General features: G+C 45.8%; 1 protein-coding gene across 1 annotated transcript in view; it reads right to left on the reverse strand.

Moving 5' to 3' along the window:
- Positions 1–16,408, reverse strand: part of LOC309556499 (uncharacterized protein) — a gene marked incomplete at its 3' end in the record, with an annotated part of 109,115 nt that overhangs the window by 22,066 nt on the left and 70,641 nt on the right. The window contains exon 6 of the mRNA XM_082258949.1: positions 30–153. Coding sequence (XP_082115075.1) covers positions 30–153 — 124 coding nt within the window. The remainder of the gene's footprint in view (positions 1–29; positions 154–16,408) is intronic.

The raw sequence follows: 16,408 nt of genomic DNA on the forward strand, positions 1-16,408 counted from the left end.
TAGCCAAATCTGTTTTTGAAGGCACATACCATTCATCTTCAGAAGCTCCTTTAATTATTTTCTTCAAATTAGCCTTCGGCTGTTCTGCTCTGTCAAGATACTGAACACACTTTGATCGAAGATTCAATTGTTTTTTTTCACCCAGAGTGTCATCTAAAAAAATAAAATAAAAATACATACATATATATATATATATATACTGTATACTGTATACACACAAACACACGCATGCACACACACACACACACGCACTACTGTTCAAAAGTTGTTGACCGGTGTGAACAAATGCTGTAAATTAGGAATGCTTTTAGAAATAGAAGTGTTATTGATTTATTTTTATCAATTATCAAAATGGAAAGTAAATGAACAGAAGAGAAATCCAAATAAAATCAATATTTGGTGTGAGCACCCTTTGCCTTCAAAACTGCATTGATTCTTCTAAGTACACTTGCACACAGTTTTCAAAGGAATTTGGCAGGTAGGTTGTTCCAAACATCTTAGAAAACTGACCACAGACCTGTGTATTTAGGCTGCCTTAAATCCTTCTGTTTCTTCATGAAATCCCAGACAGAATCAATGATATTGAGATCCGGGCTCTGTGGGGGTCAAACCATCACTTCTAGGACTCCTTGTTCTTATTTACGCTTAAGATAGTTTAATGACATTGGCTGTATGTTTGGCCAATCATACGTCTCTCCCTGATGGTATGGTATGATGGCTAAGTATCTGCCTGTATTTCTCAGTATTGAGGACATCATTGATCCTGACCAAATCTCCAACATCGATTTTTAACCAGAGGAGGCAAGGGATAATCAACGAGAAAAAAATCTTACCAACAGTCATGACGTGAGCAGCAAAAGAGAGAAGGCCCAATAATGATTGTAATTCATTTAATAATATTTTTTGAAAGTAAAAAATATTATATCTTAGCCTTGAAACTACGCTCCATGTGAGCGGTCGGCAAGAGGTTAATAATAATTTTTATAAGTAAAAAATATTATATCTTAGCCTTGAAACTATCAAACGTAGCCACTGGCAAACCATTAGACTTATCTATACCGATATCTAAGAATTCTAAGCATACAGTAGTTTGGAGACCGTTTTTAACCCCAGAAACTCACATAAAGAACAAAACCATTTAAAAACAGACCACAGCAAAAAACTAGACAAAGATTCAAAATAGGTACATTACCAAAGCATTTTCTTCTTTTTTATGTACTTGCCTGAATCCAAGGATACAGCCCGTAGGCAACCATTTGTTGAAAAAGGAAAATGTGTCAAATTAAAAAACCCAGCAAATGGAATTAAGTTGGACTAAAAAATGGATTTTTGTAAAATCTTACCGTAAAATCCTTTTCTCTTAGCTCATTGACAGACGTAGTCCTCGGTGATACACCACCTTCGGGTTATGTTGCCTCCACAGGAGCAGGACTAGACAGGAAATTAAAAAGCTCTGGCCACACCCCAGGGGCAGTCCCAGAGGGTATATCCTCTCTCTCTCTGTCTCAGCAAATCAGTTATGTGAAAAAGCAGTCTTTAGAGATTTTAACCCAACTCAAAAAAACAGAGGGGCGGGGACTACGTCTGTCAATGAGCTAAGAGAAAAGGATTTTACGGTAAGATTTTACAAAAATCCATTTTTCTCTAGCGCTCATTGACAGACGTAGTCCTCGGTGATACACCACCTTCGGGACGTCCCAGAGCAGTATCACAACTGAGGGGTGGGAAAATGGAAATCAAATCCCAATCTAGAAGGCCCAACCGGTGCCAACTAGAAGTTTACAATGCTCATCCTTAATGATGAGACTCAACAAAAAAAGAGAAAACAAATTTTTTTTTTTTTTTTCAAACAGAAAAAAACCCTCGAGGTAGACCACCGGTCTCCTCAAATTGCGGCCTGCAAAACCTTGCGGCCAAATGAGGCATCCGCCGATGCCGTCACATCAATTTTATAGAATTTTGTAAAGGTATGTACTGACAACCAGGTGGCCGCCTTACATACCTGGACCACTGACGCCTGATGGCGAAAGGCCCAGGAAGTACTGAGCGCTCGAGTGGAGTGCGCCCTAACAGGGAACGGAGGACTCTGACCCTTAATAGAATAAGCCTGTACCACCGTTTGTCTAATCCATTTGGCAATGGTCGCGGCAGATGCAGGCAAACCCTTTCTGGGGCCATCCGTGATCACAAAAAGTGAATCCGTCTTACGGAATGATTCCGTAGCTTTCAGGTATACCCTGATTGCCCGAACCACATCTAAGGAATGCAACGCATGTTCCCGATGATGCTTGGGCTGAGGACACAAGGAAGGTAGTACAATATCTTCATTCAGATGAAAATCTGAAACCACCTTGGGAAGAAAAGATGGCTTAGGATGAAGTACTACCTTATCCCTATGAATCACTAGGTATGGGGACTGGCATGATAATGCAGCCAGTTCTGACACCCTGCGAGCAGAAGTAATAGCCACCAAGAAGGCCACTTTCTGGGATAAAGTAAGCAAGGGAATCTCCCTGATGTTTTCAAAAGGAGGTTTCTGTAGAACCGACAAAACCAAATTAAGATCCCAAGGCGGTAAGGGCGCGCGGACTGGAGGAGCCAGGTGCCGCACCCCCTGGATGAAATTCCGCACCAAGGATTTGGTAGCTAAAGGCTTCTGAAAGAAGATTGCTAATGCTGAAACTTGACCCTTGATGGTGCTCAAGGCTAGCTTCTGCTCAACCCCTTGTTGCAAAAAGGCCAATATTCGAGACACCGAATAGGTACGTGGAGGAAATACTAAAGATTCGCACCACGCAATATAAGTTTTCCATGTGTGATAATAAACTTTGCTGGAAGTCGCTTTCCTTGCTTTAATAAGGGTAGGAATGACTGAAGCTGACAAACCTCTGTCCTTCAGTACTTGGGTCTCAATGGCCAGGCCATTAAACCCAGCGACTGTAAAGCATGATGGTAAATTGGTCCTTGAGACCACAGACACTCCCTGAGACGAAGTTCCCACGGAACGTCTGCGACTAGCATGTCCAAGTCGGCCAGGCCGGCTTGAGGAGGCCAGCCTAGAATTTCTAGGACCACTGGCGCTGATTGGGTCTGAACCAGGCGTCCCTAGAGGTATCTGGCCCCGACCATCCGAGAAAGTCTGGTCGTTTTCTGTTCCCACACATTTATCAGATACCTGATAGTTATCAGGAAAGGTGATCTTTTCTGGTTGAACCTCAGGGACCGAAGTCACCCGACTAGAGGCTACTTGGCCTATCTGGTCAACCAGATCCGATTCCTGTGAGGTATCGGGACTAATCTTAGGAAAGGGTAAAGGAAAAGATCTATTCAGGGAACGGTAATTACCACTTCCTGTAGTACTTAAATGTTGGAAGGGAAGAATCGCACCGGTAGTAGTGGTTGATGCTCGATCTAATGTCCTGAATACCGGTGAAAACGTCCCCCCACCTTGAAACCGGGTGGGGGCGCACATTCAGGCTGTGTACTCCTTTGCTTCGGGTTTGGCTGGGTTGGTCCTTTGCTTGTCCGACCAGCCCTTCTTGAACCCTCCTGGAGGAGTCTTGCCTTTCCCGCTAGTACCAGCCGGGCGCCCTTTATGGGCGGTAAAGAAAGGTCCTCGCTTGTTGCGAGGTCCCTTAGCTTTAGCAGCCTGTGGCAAAAAAGTGCTCTTGCCCCCAGTGGCATCCTGAATGTTTCATCTAGGTTGGCCCCAAATAGACGATTCCCCTGAAAGGGGAGATTTGTCAAGGTCTTCTTGGAACCTAGGTCAGCTGACCAGCATTTTAACCACAGCACACGTCTGAGGATCACCGCTGTCTTAGATGCATGCCCTAATAAGGGAGTAGTGTCCAAGGCTGCGTCACAGATAAACTGTAGCCCTTGTATAATCTGTTCCATCAAATCAGATGTCTCCTGGGGAATATCTTTTCCCCTAAGATCTTGGCGTACCATTTTCGCCCATTCCGTAAGTGTCTGGGAAACTAGACCAATAACAATTACTGGTCTAAAAGCTGACCCTATCAGAGAGAAGATGGTGCGGGACTCTGCTTCCATCTTTCGATCCACCGGATCCTTAAAGGACGAAGTGTCCTCCACTGGAATAACCGTGGCTTTATTCAGCCTGGAAATAGGCGGATCCACGACTGGTGGTACCGTCCATTTCTTAATGATGGATTCCTCAAACGGATAGCGTCTAGCAATACGCTTGGAAATAGTAAAGGTACGTTTAGAATGCTCCCATTCTCCTTTAATCTGATTACCGAAACATTTAGGTACAGGAAAAGCCTTCATCGTCTTGATGGGCTTATTAGTACCAAAGGGAATCTCTGTTTCAGTTGCCTCTGCCGGTAAAGCCTCAAGTTTTAAGGTTTCCTGCACTGCCACAACTAGTGCATCCACCAATGCTTCTTCCTGAATAATAGCAGGAGAAGAAGCGTCCTCCTCACTGTCTGAGGGGGCTTTACCTGGGATAACAGCCCTTGCAGAGGAACCTGCAACTGCCGTGACCACCTCTGAATCTGAGTCAGAGGTGTCAGATGGTATAGGGGTAGGCGGGGGTCGCTTCCTTGACCCCCGTCCCTGACAGGCCGCCTCCACCCGAGCCACCATAGACTCCAAAATTGCTGTAAATGACTCTATACTCTGTGCACCGGCGGGTCCCGTGGCCCCCTCGAGGGAAACAGGTGGGGGAATATGTGTGGCAGGGTCCATGATAACTCCAGTTACTTCCTGGAAAATATAATTCAAAAATAAAACTTTTTTTTTTTTTTTTTTCCGACCCCCAGCGCCACAAAAGCCCCTTAGTGTTACCTGCTAGGGATCCCTATCGATCGAGAGAGAGAGAGAGATAGACCCCCAGGCTCACCACTTGATGCTCAGAGTTTAACTGCAACAGGTTACAGCGCTGTCTTAACAAACAGGAAGTCTTTTGGCTGGCTGCCCAGGAAGAAAGGAGGCGGCTCCGCCCCTCTGTACGCCTTCCGGCGCCTCCCCCAAGCTCCACGAGGTGTTTGGATCACCTCAAACATGGCCGCCCCCATGCTGGAGACACGAGGCTACGCCAAAATGGCGGCTCGTGCGATCCAGCAAAAAAAATGGCGGCGGCCCGTACTGAATAGCGGTGTGCTGCAGGGCACACAACACTCTCACTGCATGGGGATATGGCGTGGTTGGCGGTACCGGCCCTGGCGGACCGCATGGCCGTTCGGGAGGCCTGCTAATAGCTGGAGATCTGATTAGGAAGGCAGTCTACATGTCCGTGGCTTCTGACTGGTAGGTAGCTTATTCTTAACCCATAAGATTCCCAGAATGCCACAGATTACATCTTTAAAACATGTATACAATTAGATTGTTAGCTCCCAAACCAAGCCTCCTGGCTCTTTGCACACATAAATTCACACTCAAAGTAGGAGGATCTGTGTCATGTTGTAGGATAGAAAGGGACACTATCTTACCATACAGAGAGGGGCCCGTGTTCACCACAAAAACCCGTCAGGGGGAAAGGGGGAACATACTACTCACCATACCGGAACCAGGCGGGCACCAACTCCTGACAGTACCCCTCTCCACCGGGGCGGGAGGGCTGTCGACCGATACGGACGCCGTGACTCATGGTCTTTGGCGTTTCAGCGAGACGTTTAACTCGCGTGGACAGTCCTTTAATGGGACTTTGTCGCGGCCGACCCAGCGCGGAGCTATGGCCTGCACGCGCTCGTAGGCTGAACTGGGGTGACCACCGGATCTCAACATCCAGCCCGTCGCCCAGTTCAGCTTTCTTGCTTGAAGATCTCACAGGAACACTGGAGAAAAAAAGCTGTCTAAAAAAATCCTTTAAGAAAAAATTCTTGCCAGGACCTAAGATCCCAGCAAGGTATCTAGGTCCTTACTCCTAACTAGACAGAAAATAACTGATTTGCTGAGGCAGAGAGAGAGAGGATATACCCTCTGGGACTGCCCCTGGGGTGTGGCCAGAGCTTTTTAATTTCCTGTCTAGTCCTGCTCCTGTGGAGGCAACATAACCCGAAGGTGGTGTATCACCGAGGACTACGTCTGTCAATGAGCGCTAGAGAAATGTAAATTTAATACCAGCTTTCAAAAGTAGGGCATGTTTACTACATTATTTCATTTTTACTAGAGCCTCATTAAAAGTGACAAAAGAAACCGAAAATAAATTGCAATCAATTTGATCATAAACGTGATCATAAAAAATTACCAAAGCATTTTCTTCTATATTGTATACTTGCCTTAATCCAAAGCACCGCGTTGTATTTTTACTTTATCTCTGATCCCTCTGATATCTGCATGAGTCACCGATAATACTCTATGTCAGTGATGGCGAACCTTGGCAACCCAGATGTTTTGGAACTACATTGCCCATGATGCTCATGCACTCTGCAATTGGGCATCATGGGAAGTGTAGTTCCAAAACATCTGATCTGCAAAGGTTCGTCATCACTGCTCTATGCCAACACCACAGCCTATCGGGAGATAGCCCAGCCCCCCTCTCTAGCACACAGCAGGGGACTCACAATGTCAGCTCTGTATGGTTTTCTAAGGGCCTGTGTACAGGGGGTGGGCTGGCGTCCTGCAAGAATGCATGGGAATGATGTTCCTGTACTTTTTCCACAGCAGGAATGCCATTCCCATTAGCAGCCGTGTCCAGCAGGACTGACAGTCACTGGCCTTTGTATGCGAGCTGTCTGTGGCATCTGTGTGTGTGAAGAACAGAGTCGCTCAGCCGGCACTAGAGGAAGCAGAGCCGATGCTTCCTGTATAGCGCCAGCTCCTGTCAAAGGCGGAGTAATACCAAATGTACTCTGCCTCCACCTGTGACAGGTGCGATATAGGAAGCATCGGCTCTGCTCTCTACTGCAGCCACATGCTTCCTCTAGCGCCACTCCTGTCACAGATTTACACAGATGCTCGGGGATGGACTGTGGGTCGGGAACCATCCAGCAGTACCCACCAGCAGTACTAGCTAGCAGTACCAGTCAGCAGTACCCACCAGCAGTACCAGCCAGTAGTATCAGCCAGCAGTACCCACCAGCAGTACCAGCCAGCATTATCCACCAACAGTACCAGCGCCTGCAGTACACACCAGTGCCAGCAGTACCCACTAGTACCCAGTACCCAGCCAGCAGTACCCGCCAGCAGTACCTGCCAGCAGTACCCACCAGCAGCACCTGCCAGCAGTACCAGCCAGTAAAACCAGCCAGCAGTACCCGCCAGCAGTACAAGCCAGCAGTACCCACCAGTAGTACCTGCCAGTAGTACCCACCAGCAGTACCTGCCAGTAGTACCTGCCAGCAGTACCAGCCAAAAGTACCTGCCAGCAGTACCCACCAGCAGTACCTGACTGTAGTACCAGCCAGCATTACCCACCAACAGTACCAGCCAGCAGTACCCACCAACAGTACCAGCCAGAAGTACCCACCAGCAGTACCAGCCAGTAGTACCAGCCAGAAGTACCCACCAGCAGTATCAGCCAGTAGTGCCAGCGAGTAGTACCAGCCAGCATTACCCACCAACAGTACCAGCGCCTGCAGTACACAGCAGTGCCAGCAGTACCCCCCAGTACCCAGCCAGCAGTACCCACCAGCAGTACCAGCAGTACCAGCCAGCAGTACCCTCCAGCAGTACCCGCCAGCAGCACTTGCCAGCAGTACCAGCCAGTAAAACCAGCCAGCAGTACCTGCACCAGAAGCACCCGCCAGCAGTACAAGCCAGCAGTACCCACCAGCAATACCAGTCAGCAATGGCCACCAACAGTACCAGCCAGCAGTACCCACCAGCAGTACCAGCCAGTAGTACCAGCCAGCAATACCAGCCAGTAGTACCAGCCAGCAGTACCCAACAACAGTACCAGTCAGCAGTACCCACCAGCACTACCCACCAGCAGCACCTGCCAGCAGTACCCACCAGAGGCACCTGCCAGCAGTATCAGCCAGTAAAACCAGCCAGCAGTACCAGCCAGTAGTACCCACCAGCAGTACCAGCCAGTAGTACCCTCCAGCAGTACCTGCCAGTAGTACCTGCCAGTAGTACCAGCCAGCAGTACCAACCAGCAGTACCAGCGAGCAATACCCACCAACAGTACCAGCCAAAAGTACCAGCCAGTAGTATTCACCAGCAGTACCTGCCAGCAGTACTAGCCAGCAGTACCCACCAGCAGTACCCACCAGCAGTACCCGCCTGTAGTACCAGCCAGCAGTACCAGCCAGAAGTACCAGCCAGTAGTACCCACCAGTAGTACCCACCAGCAGTATCCACCAGTAGTACCAGCCAGTAGTACCAGCCAGCAGTACCCACCAACAGTACCCACCAGCAATTCTAGACAGCAGTGCCCACCAGCAATTCTAGCCAGCAGTATCCACCAACATTACCAGCCAGGAGTACCAGCCAGAAGTACCCACCAGCAGTACCAGCCAGTAGTACCAGCCCACAGTACCCACCAGCAGTACCAGCCAGCAATATCAGCCAGTAGTGCCAGCCAGTAGTACCAGCCAGCATTACCAAGCCAGTAGTACTAGCCAGCATTACCCACCAGCAGTACCAGCCAGCAGTGCCCACCAGCAGTACCAGTAAGCAGTACCCACCAGTAGTACCCACCAGTAGTACCCACACACAGAAGCCGCCAGCAGTACCAGCCAGCAGTACCCACCAACAGTACCTGCCAGCAGTACCAGCCAGCAGTACCCACCAATAGTACCCATCAGCAGTACAAGCCAACAGTACCCACCAGCATTAGAGAAAGCAGAGCCGATGCTTCCTGTATAGTGTCGCCTCCTTCGGGTCACAGGAGCGATACAGGAAGCATTGGCTCTGCTCTCTACTGCTGCCACATGCTTCCTCCAGCGCCATTTCACACTGTCACACTGATGCTCGGAATGGTGGGTCAGGAACAAGCCAGCAGTACCCACCAGCAGAACCCGCCAGCAGTACCCACTAGCAGTACAAGCCAGCAGTACCAGCCAGCAGTACCAGCCAGCAGTCTCTACCAGCAGTACCCTACAGTAGTACCAGCCGGCAGTACCCACCAGCAGTTTCCCCACCAGAAGTACCCGCCAGCAGTACCAGCCAGTAGTACCCACCAGCAGTACCCGCCAGCAGTATCAGGCAGCAGTACCAGCCAGATGTACCCGCCAGCAGTACCTGCTAGCACTACCCCCCAACAGTACCCACCAGCAGTACAAGCCAATAGTACCCGCCAGCAGTATCCACCAGCAGTACCAGCCAGAAGTCTCCACCAGCAATACCCCCCAGCTTGATCACCAGCTGGCAGCACCCAGCAGCCGTACCAGCCAGCAGTTTTCCCACCAGAAGTACCAGCCAGCAGTACCCGCCAGCAGTACCAGGCAGCAGTACCAGCCAGAAATACGCGCCAGCAGTACCTGCCAGCAGTACCAGCCAACAGTACCCACCAGCAATACCAGTCAGCAGTACCCACCAACAGAACCAGCCAGCAGTACCAGCCCTCCAGGATAGCCAGCAGCAGCCACCAGCCATACCTGCCTGGGGGACAGGAGCAGTCAGTGATACCTGCAGGAATCCTGAGGAAGAAGTAAAGATTGAGGTCAGTTGAGGTGCAGGTAAACCACAGTGAATCTGTGCGAAAGCAGCCTTAGGCCCCTTTCACATGATTGGGCCTGCCTGTCTGTTTTTCAGGTGGACCAATTGGACCCTCCTTTCACCTGTATAGAGTGGCAGATGAGAATGGACTTGTGTCTGTTAACACCCGCCTATCTCCAATCCGATCGACTTAAAAAAACAGAAGGGGATCTGTCCCCTTCTGTCTGGGTAGATCTGATCGGAGAGCCCATAGAGTAGAGCGGGCTATGTCCGTGTCCGGACCTGTCATCTGCCCGCTAAGCTCATTGTGGCATGTGACCAGTTACCAAGTCGCTAAAGTGGCCCTCGCTCCTCAAAAGGAATATATATATATATATATATATATATATATATACAGTATCTCACAAACGTGAGTACAGGCCTCACATTTTTGTAAATATTGTATTATATATTTTTCATGTGACAACACTGAAGAAAGTACACTTTGCTACAATGTAATGTAGTGAGTGTTCAGCTTGTATAACAGTGTAAATTTGCTGTCCCCTCAAAATAACTCAACACACAGCCATGAATGTCTAAACCTCTGGCAACAAAAGTGAATACACCCCTCTCATAAAAAGAATTGTTGCGCTACATAAAGATGGCCTAGGCTATCAGAAGATTGCCAAGACCCTGAAACTGAGCTGTAGCATGGTGGCCAAGACCATACAGCGGTTTAACTGGACAGGTTCCACTCAGAACAGGCCTCGTCATGGTCTACCAAAGAGGTTGAGTGCACGTGCTCAGCGTCATATCCAGAGGTTGACTTTGGGAAATAGGCGTATAAGTGCTGCCAGCATCGCTGCAGAGATTGAAGGGGTGGGGGGTCAGCCTGTCAGTGCTCAGACCATACACCGGACACTGCATCAAATTGGTCTGCATGGCTGTCATCTCAGAAGGAAGCTTCTTCTAAAGATGATGCATAAGAAAGCCTGCAAACAGTTTGCTAAAGACAAGCAGACTAAGGACATGGATTACTGGAACCATGTCCTCTGGTCTGATGAGACCCAGATAAATTTATTTGGTTCATATGGTGTCAAGCTTATGTGGTGGCAACCACGTGAGCAGTACAAAGACAAGCATGTCTAGCCTACAGTCAAGCATGGTGGTGGGTGTGTTATGGTCTGGGGCTGCATGAGTGTTGCTGGCACTGGGGAGCTACAGTTCATTGAGGGAACCATGAATGACAAAATGTACTGTGACATTCTGAAGTAGAGCATGATCCCCTCTCTTCGGTGACTGGATCACAGGGCAGTATTCCAATATAATAACGACCCCAAACACACCTCCAAGACAACCACTGCCTTGCTAAAGAAGCTGGGGGTAAAGGTGATGGACTGGCCAAGCATGTCTGCAGAACTAAACCCTATTGAGCATCTGTGGGGCATACTCAAACGGAAGGTGGAGGTCTCTAACATCCACCAGTTCTGTGCTGTCATCATGGAGAAGTGGAAGAGGACTCCAGTGGCAACCTGTGAAGCTCTGGCCAACTCCATGCCCAAGAGGGTTAAGGCAGTGCTGGAAAATAATTGATGGCCACACAAAACATTGACACTTTGGGCCCAATTTGGACATTTTTACTTAGCGGTGTACTCACTTTTGTTGCACGCAGTTTAGACATTAAAGACTGTGCGTTGAGTTATTTTGAGGGGACAGCAAATTTACACTGTTATACAAGCTGTACACTCACTACTTTACATTGTAGCAAAGTGTAATTTTTTCAGTGTTGTCACATGAAAAGATATAATAAAATATTTACAAAAACGTCAGGGGTGTACTCACTTTTGTGAGATACTATATATATATATATATATATATACAGTCAGGTCCATAAATATTGGGACATCGACATCGACAGGTGAAAGGTGTAAGAATTACAACAGTTTGTATATGTGCATCCCATTTTTTAAGGGACCAAAAGTAAAGGGACAATTGGCTGCTCAGCTGTTCCATGGCCAGGTGTGTGTTATTCCCTCATTATCCCATTTACAAGGAGCAGATAAAAGGTCCAGAGTTCATTTCAAGTGTGCTATTTGCATTTTGAATATGTTGCTGTCAACTCTCAATTTGAGATCCAAAGAGCTGTCACTATCAGTGAAGCAAGCCATCATTAGGCTGAAAAAACAAAACAAACCCATCAGAGAGATAGCAAAAACATTAGGTGTGGCCAAATCAACTGTTTGGAACATCCTTAAAAAGAAAGAACGCACCAGTGAGCTCAGCAACACCACAAGACCCAGAAGACCACGGAAAACAATTGTGGTGGATGACCGAAGAATTCTTTCCCTGGTGAGGAAAACACCCTTCACAACAGCTGGCCAGATCAAGAACACTCTCCAGGAGGTAGGTGTATGTGTGGCATAGTCAACAATCAAAAGAAGATTTCACCAGAGTGAATACAGAGGGTTCACCACAAGATGTAAACCATTGGTGAGCCTCAAAAACAGGAAGGTCAGATTAGAATTTGCCAAACAACATCTAAAAAAGCCTTCACAGTTCTGGAACAACATCCTTTTGACAGATGAGACCAGGATCAACTTGTACCAGAGTGATGGGAAGAGAAGAGTATGGAGAAGGAAAGGAACTGCTAATGATCCAAAGCATACCACCTCATCAGTGAAGCATGGTGGTGGTAGTGTCATGGCGTGGGCATGTATGGCTGCCAATGGAACTGGTTCTCTTGTATTTATTGATGATGTGACTGCTGACAAAAGCAGCAAGATTAATTCTGAAGTGTTCCGGGCAATATTATCTGCTCATATTCAGCCAAATGCTTCAGAACTCATTGGACGGCGCTTCACAGTACAGATGGACAATGACCCGAAGCATACTGCGAAAGCAACCAAAGAGTTTTTTAAGGGAAAGAAGTGGAATGTTATGCAATGGCCAAGTCAATCACCTGACCTGAATCCGATTAAGCATGCATTTCACTTGCTGAAGACAAAACTGAAGGGAAAATGCCCCAAAACAAGCAGGAACTGAAGATAGTTGCAGTAGAGGCCTGGCAGAGCATCACCAGGGATGAAACCCAGCGTCTGGTGATGTCTATGCGTTCCAGACTTCAGGCTGTAATTGACTGCAAAGGATTTGCAACCAAGTATTAAAAAGTGAAAGTTTGATTTATGATTGTTAATCTGTCCCATTACTTTTAGTCCCTTAAAAAGTGGGAGGCACATATACAAACTGTTGTAATTCCTACACTGTTCACCTGATTTGGATGTAAATACCCTCAAATTAAAGCTGAAAGTCTGCAGTTAAAGCGCATCTTGCTTGTTTCATTTCAAATCCATTGTGGTGAATAGAGCCAAAAAGATTAGAATTGTGTCGATGTCCCAATATTTATGGACCTGACTGTATATATACAGTGCCTTGCGAAAGTGTCCGGCCCCCTTGAACTTTTCAACCTTTTGCCACATTTCAGGCTTCAAACATAAAGATATAAAACTGTAATTTATTGTGAAGAATCATCAACAAGTGGGACACAATCATGAAGTGGAACAAAATTTATTGGATATTTCAAACTTTTTTAACAAATAAAAAACTGAAAAATTGGGCGTGCAAAATTATTCAGCCCCCTTAAGTTAATACTTTGTAGTGCCACCTTTTGCTACGATTACAGCTGTAAGTCGCTTGGGGTATGTCTCTATCAGTTTTGCACATCGAGAGACTGAAATTTTTGCCCATTCCTCCTTGCAAAACAGCTCGAGCTCAGTGAGTTGGATGGAGAGCGTTTGTGAACAGCAGTTTTTAGTTCTTTACACAGATTCTCAATTGGATTCAGGTCTGGACTTTGACTTGGCCATTCTAACACCTGGATATGTTTATTTGTGAACCATTCCATTGTAGATTTTGCTTTATGTTTTGGATCATTGTCTTGTTGGAAGACAAATCTCCGTCCCAGTCTCAGGTCGTTTGCAGACTCCATCAGGTGTTCTTCCAGAATGGTCCTGTATTTGGCTCCATCCATCTTCCCATTAATTTTAACCATCTTCCCTGTCCCTGCTGAAGAAAAGCAGGCCCAAACCATGATGCTGCCATCACCATGTTTGACAGTGGGGATGGTGTGTTCAGGGTGATGAGCTGTGTTGCTTTTACGCCAAATATAACGTTTTGCATTGTTGCCAAAAAGTTTGATTTTGGTTTCATCTGACCAGAGCACCTTCTTCCACATGTTTGGTGTGTCTCCCAGGTGGCTTGTGGCAAACTTAAAACTACACTTTTTATGGATATCTTTAAGAAATGGCTTTCTTCTTGCTACTCTTCCAAAAAGGCCAGATTTGTGCAGTATATGACTAATTGTTGTCCTATGGACAGAGTCTCACCTCAGCTGTAGATCTCTGCAGTTCATCCAGAGTGATCATGGGCCTCTTGGCTGCATCTCTGATCAGTCTTCTCCTTGTATGAGCTTAAAGTTTAGAGGGAAGCCAGGTCTTCATAGATTTGCAGTGGTCTGATACTCCTTCCATTTCAATATTATCGCTTGCACAGTGCTCCTTGGGATGTTTAAAGCTTGGGAAATCTTTTTGTATCCAAATCTGGCTTTAAACTTCTCCACAACAGTATCTCGGACCTGCCTGGTGTATTCCTTGTTATTCATGATGCTCACTGCGCTTTAAACGGACCTCTGAGACTATTACAGTGCAGGTGCATTTATACGGAGACTTGATTACACACAGGTGGATTCTATTTATCATCATTAGTCATTTAGGTCAACATTGGATCATTCAGAGATCCTCACTGAACTTCTGGAGAGAGTTTGCTGCACTGAAAGTAAAGGGGCTGAATAATTTTGCACGCCCAATTTTTCAGTTTTTTATTTGTTAACAAAGTTTGAAATATCCAATAAATTTAGTTCCACTTCATGATTGTGTTCCACTTGTTGTTGATTCTTCACAAAAAATTACAGTTTTATATCTTTATGTTTGAAGCCTGAAATGTGGCAAATGGTCGCAAAGTTCAAGGGGGCCGAATACTTTCGCAAGGCACTGTATATATATATATATATATACATATATATATATATATATATATATATATATATATATATATATACACACATACATACACACACACTTTTTTTTTTTGAGGTGGGTGGGGATCTTAGGTGAGTTCCCACACTTTTCTTTCCATGGACTTGACCCCTGGGTGTGTCCCTTCCTTCAACTCAGCTCTCAGATTACAGGGATCTCTGTGCTCTTGCTCTGTAGTGTGTGAGATGTCAGATCCCTGCCCACTGCTTTCTGCTGCTAGGAAAAATCCTTTGATCTGAGTACTTTGAACTAATGTAGAGGAGAGAGAGCTGCAGGTTAACAGGTGCAGATTGTGTGGGAGGATTTGTTTCATCTCTGTGTATCACCTGGGACTAGTCACTGGGTATATGTAAGAGTTTACAACTACTTTAAGGGACTAAACTAGTGTAAAAAATAAATGTTCAATGAATCTAAAATCATCTGATTCATTTTAAGAAACTATACTAATAAGGATAAATGAAAAATAGGAAACTGAAGAAGAAAGTGGTTAGCCATCTGATTGCCATTTTTTTCTTATAAAAACCATTTACTTACGTCTTCCTTAAAAGAATAAACAGATTTTAAGTTAGAAACAGAGTTACAACCTTTCCACCAAAAATATGTTGATTACCCCACTATTCAAAATCCACGATGTTGGTGGCCATCGTCCCTGTGATAATTTAAATCAATGGAGAAACCCCTATGCAGGTAGGACTTTAAATGCAACCAAGCATCAAGAAGTAATGCAATTTTATTTTAATCATTCTTATAAAAATAGAAAATATTTAGGTGACACAATTAAATATATGACAAATGTACAAAAAACACATATATGTATGATAGACAATCAAATATTTTCACGGCTTAGAATAGGTGGTCATCAGGATGCATGAAGCATCATAGTGAACAATTTCTCCAAGTGACCCATATTAGTATCAGCTACATACAGTATAGAGTGCTGTGTTCTGCCAGCAGGACAGGAACTTCCCAAAACAAATTGGAGTTGGGTTAAGCGCTGTTCAGCTTTTCACAGTTTCATGAATGAATACAAGGCTTCCTCTGAGAGGTAGCGAGGTGGAGAGATGCATAGAAGACATCAGATATTATAGCTGCAATATACAAGACTAGCCGACAATAGCTTGTATAAGATCTGGAACCTTTATTGAACAAACTCACACAGAATATATATCCCACTATGTTAGGCCTGAGATTAGAGTAGCAATCTGGTTAAAACTAACTATTTCCTTCACTAATACATGTGCCTGCTGGGAGCACTGTATATATTGTATGTAGTATCAGCTACATACAGTATAGAGCGCTGTGTTCTGCCAGCAGGACAGGAACTTCCCATTTCCAAAACAAAATGGAGTCGGATTAGGCGCTGTTCAGCTATTAAATAAAGAAACAAATAAAGAAAAATATTCAGCGCTGGACTCTTATACACACCACTAAAAAATGGACCAGCAGCTGAGCACTCAAGGGCAATATCTCCAAAACACCTCCTGAATACATAGTAGAAAAATAGTGCAGCGCAATCCTAGTGGTATATTATTAAATCATGTAATAGATCATGCAGAGTCCCAATGATAACAGGTGTCCATATAAGCAGGTAGAATCTCCAGTGTTAAGTGGTCCTATGACAAATCCATAAGGTTCTTGTGTCCACGAGTGCTCATGCAAACCCACCACCTATTCACACTGCCGCTCACCTTAACAAAGAGACCAGCATGTCATCTCAAAAATAAAGCACATCCTCACACTTCCTTCCTTTAGCGATAGCAATGATTGCACCT

Source organism: Pelophylax lessonae (genome assembly GCF_965119305.1).
Source record: "Pelophylax lessonae genome assembly, chromosome: 5".
Lineage (NCBI taxonomy): Eukaryota > Metazoa > Chordata > Amphibia > Anura > Ranidae > Pelophylax > Pelophylax lessonae.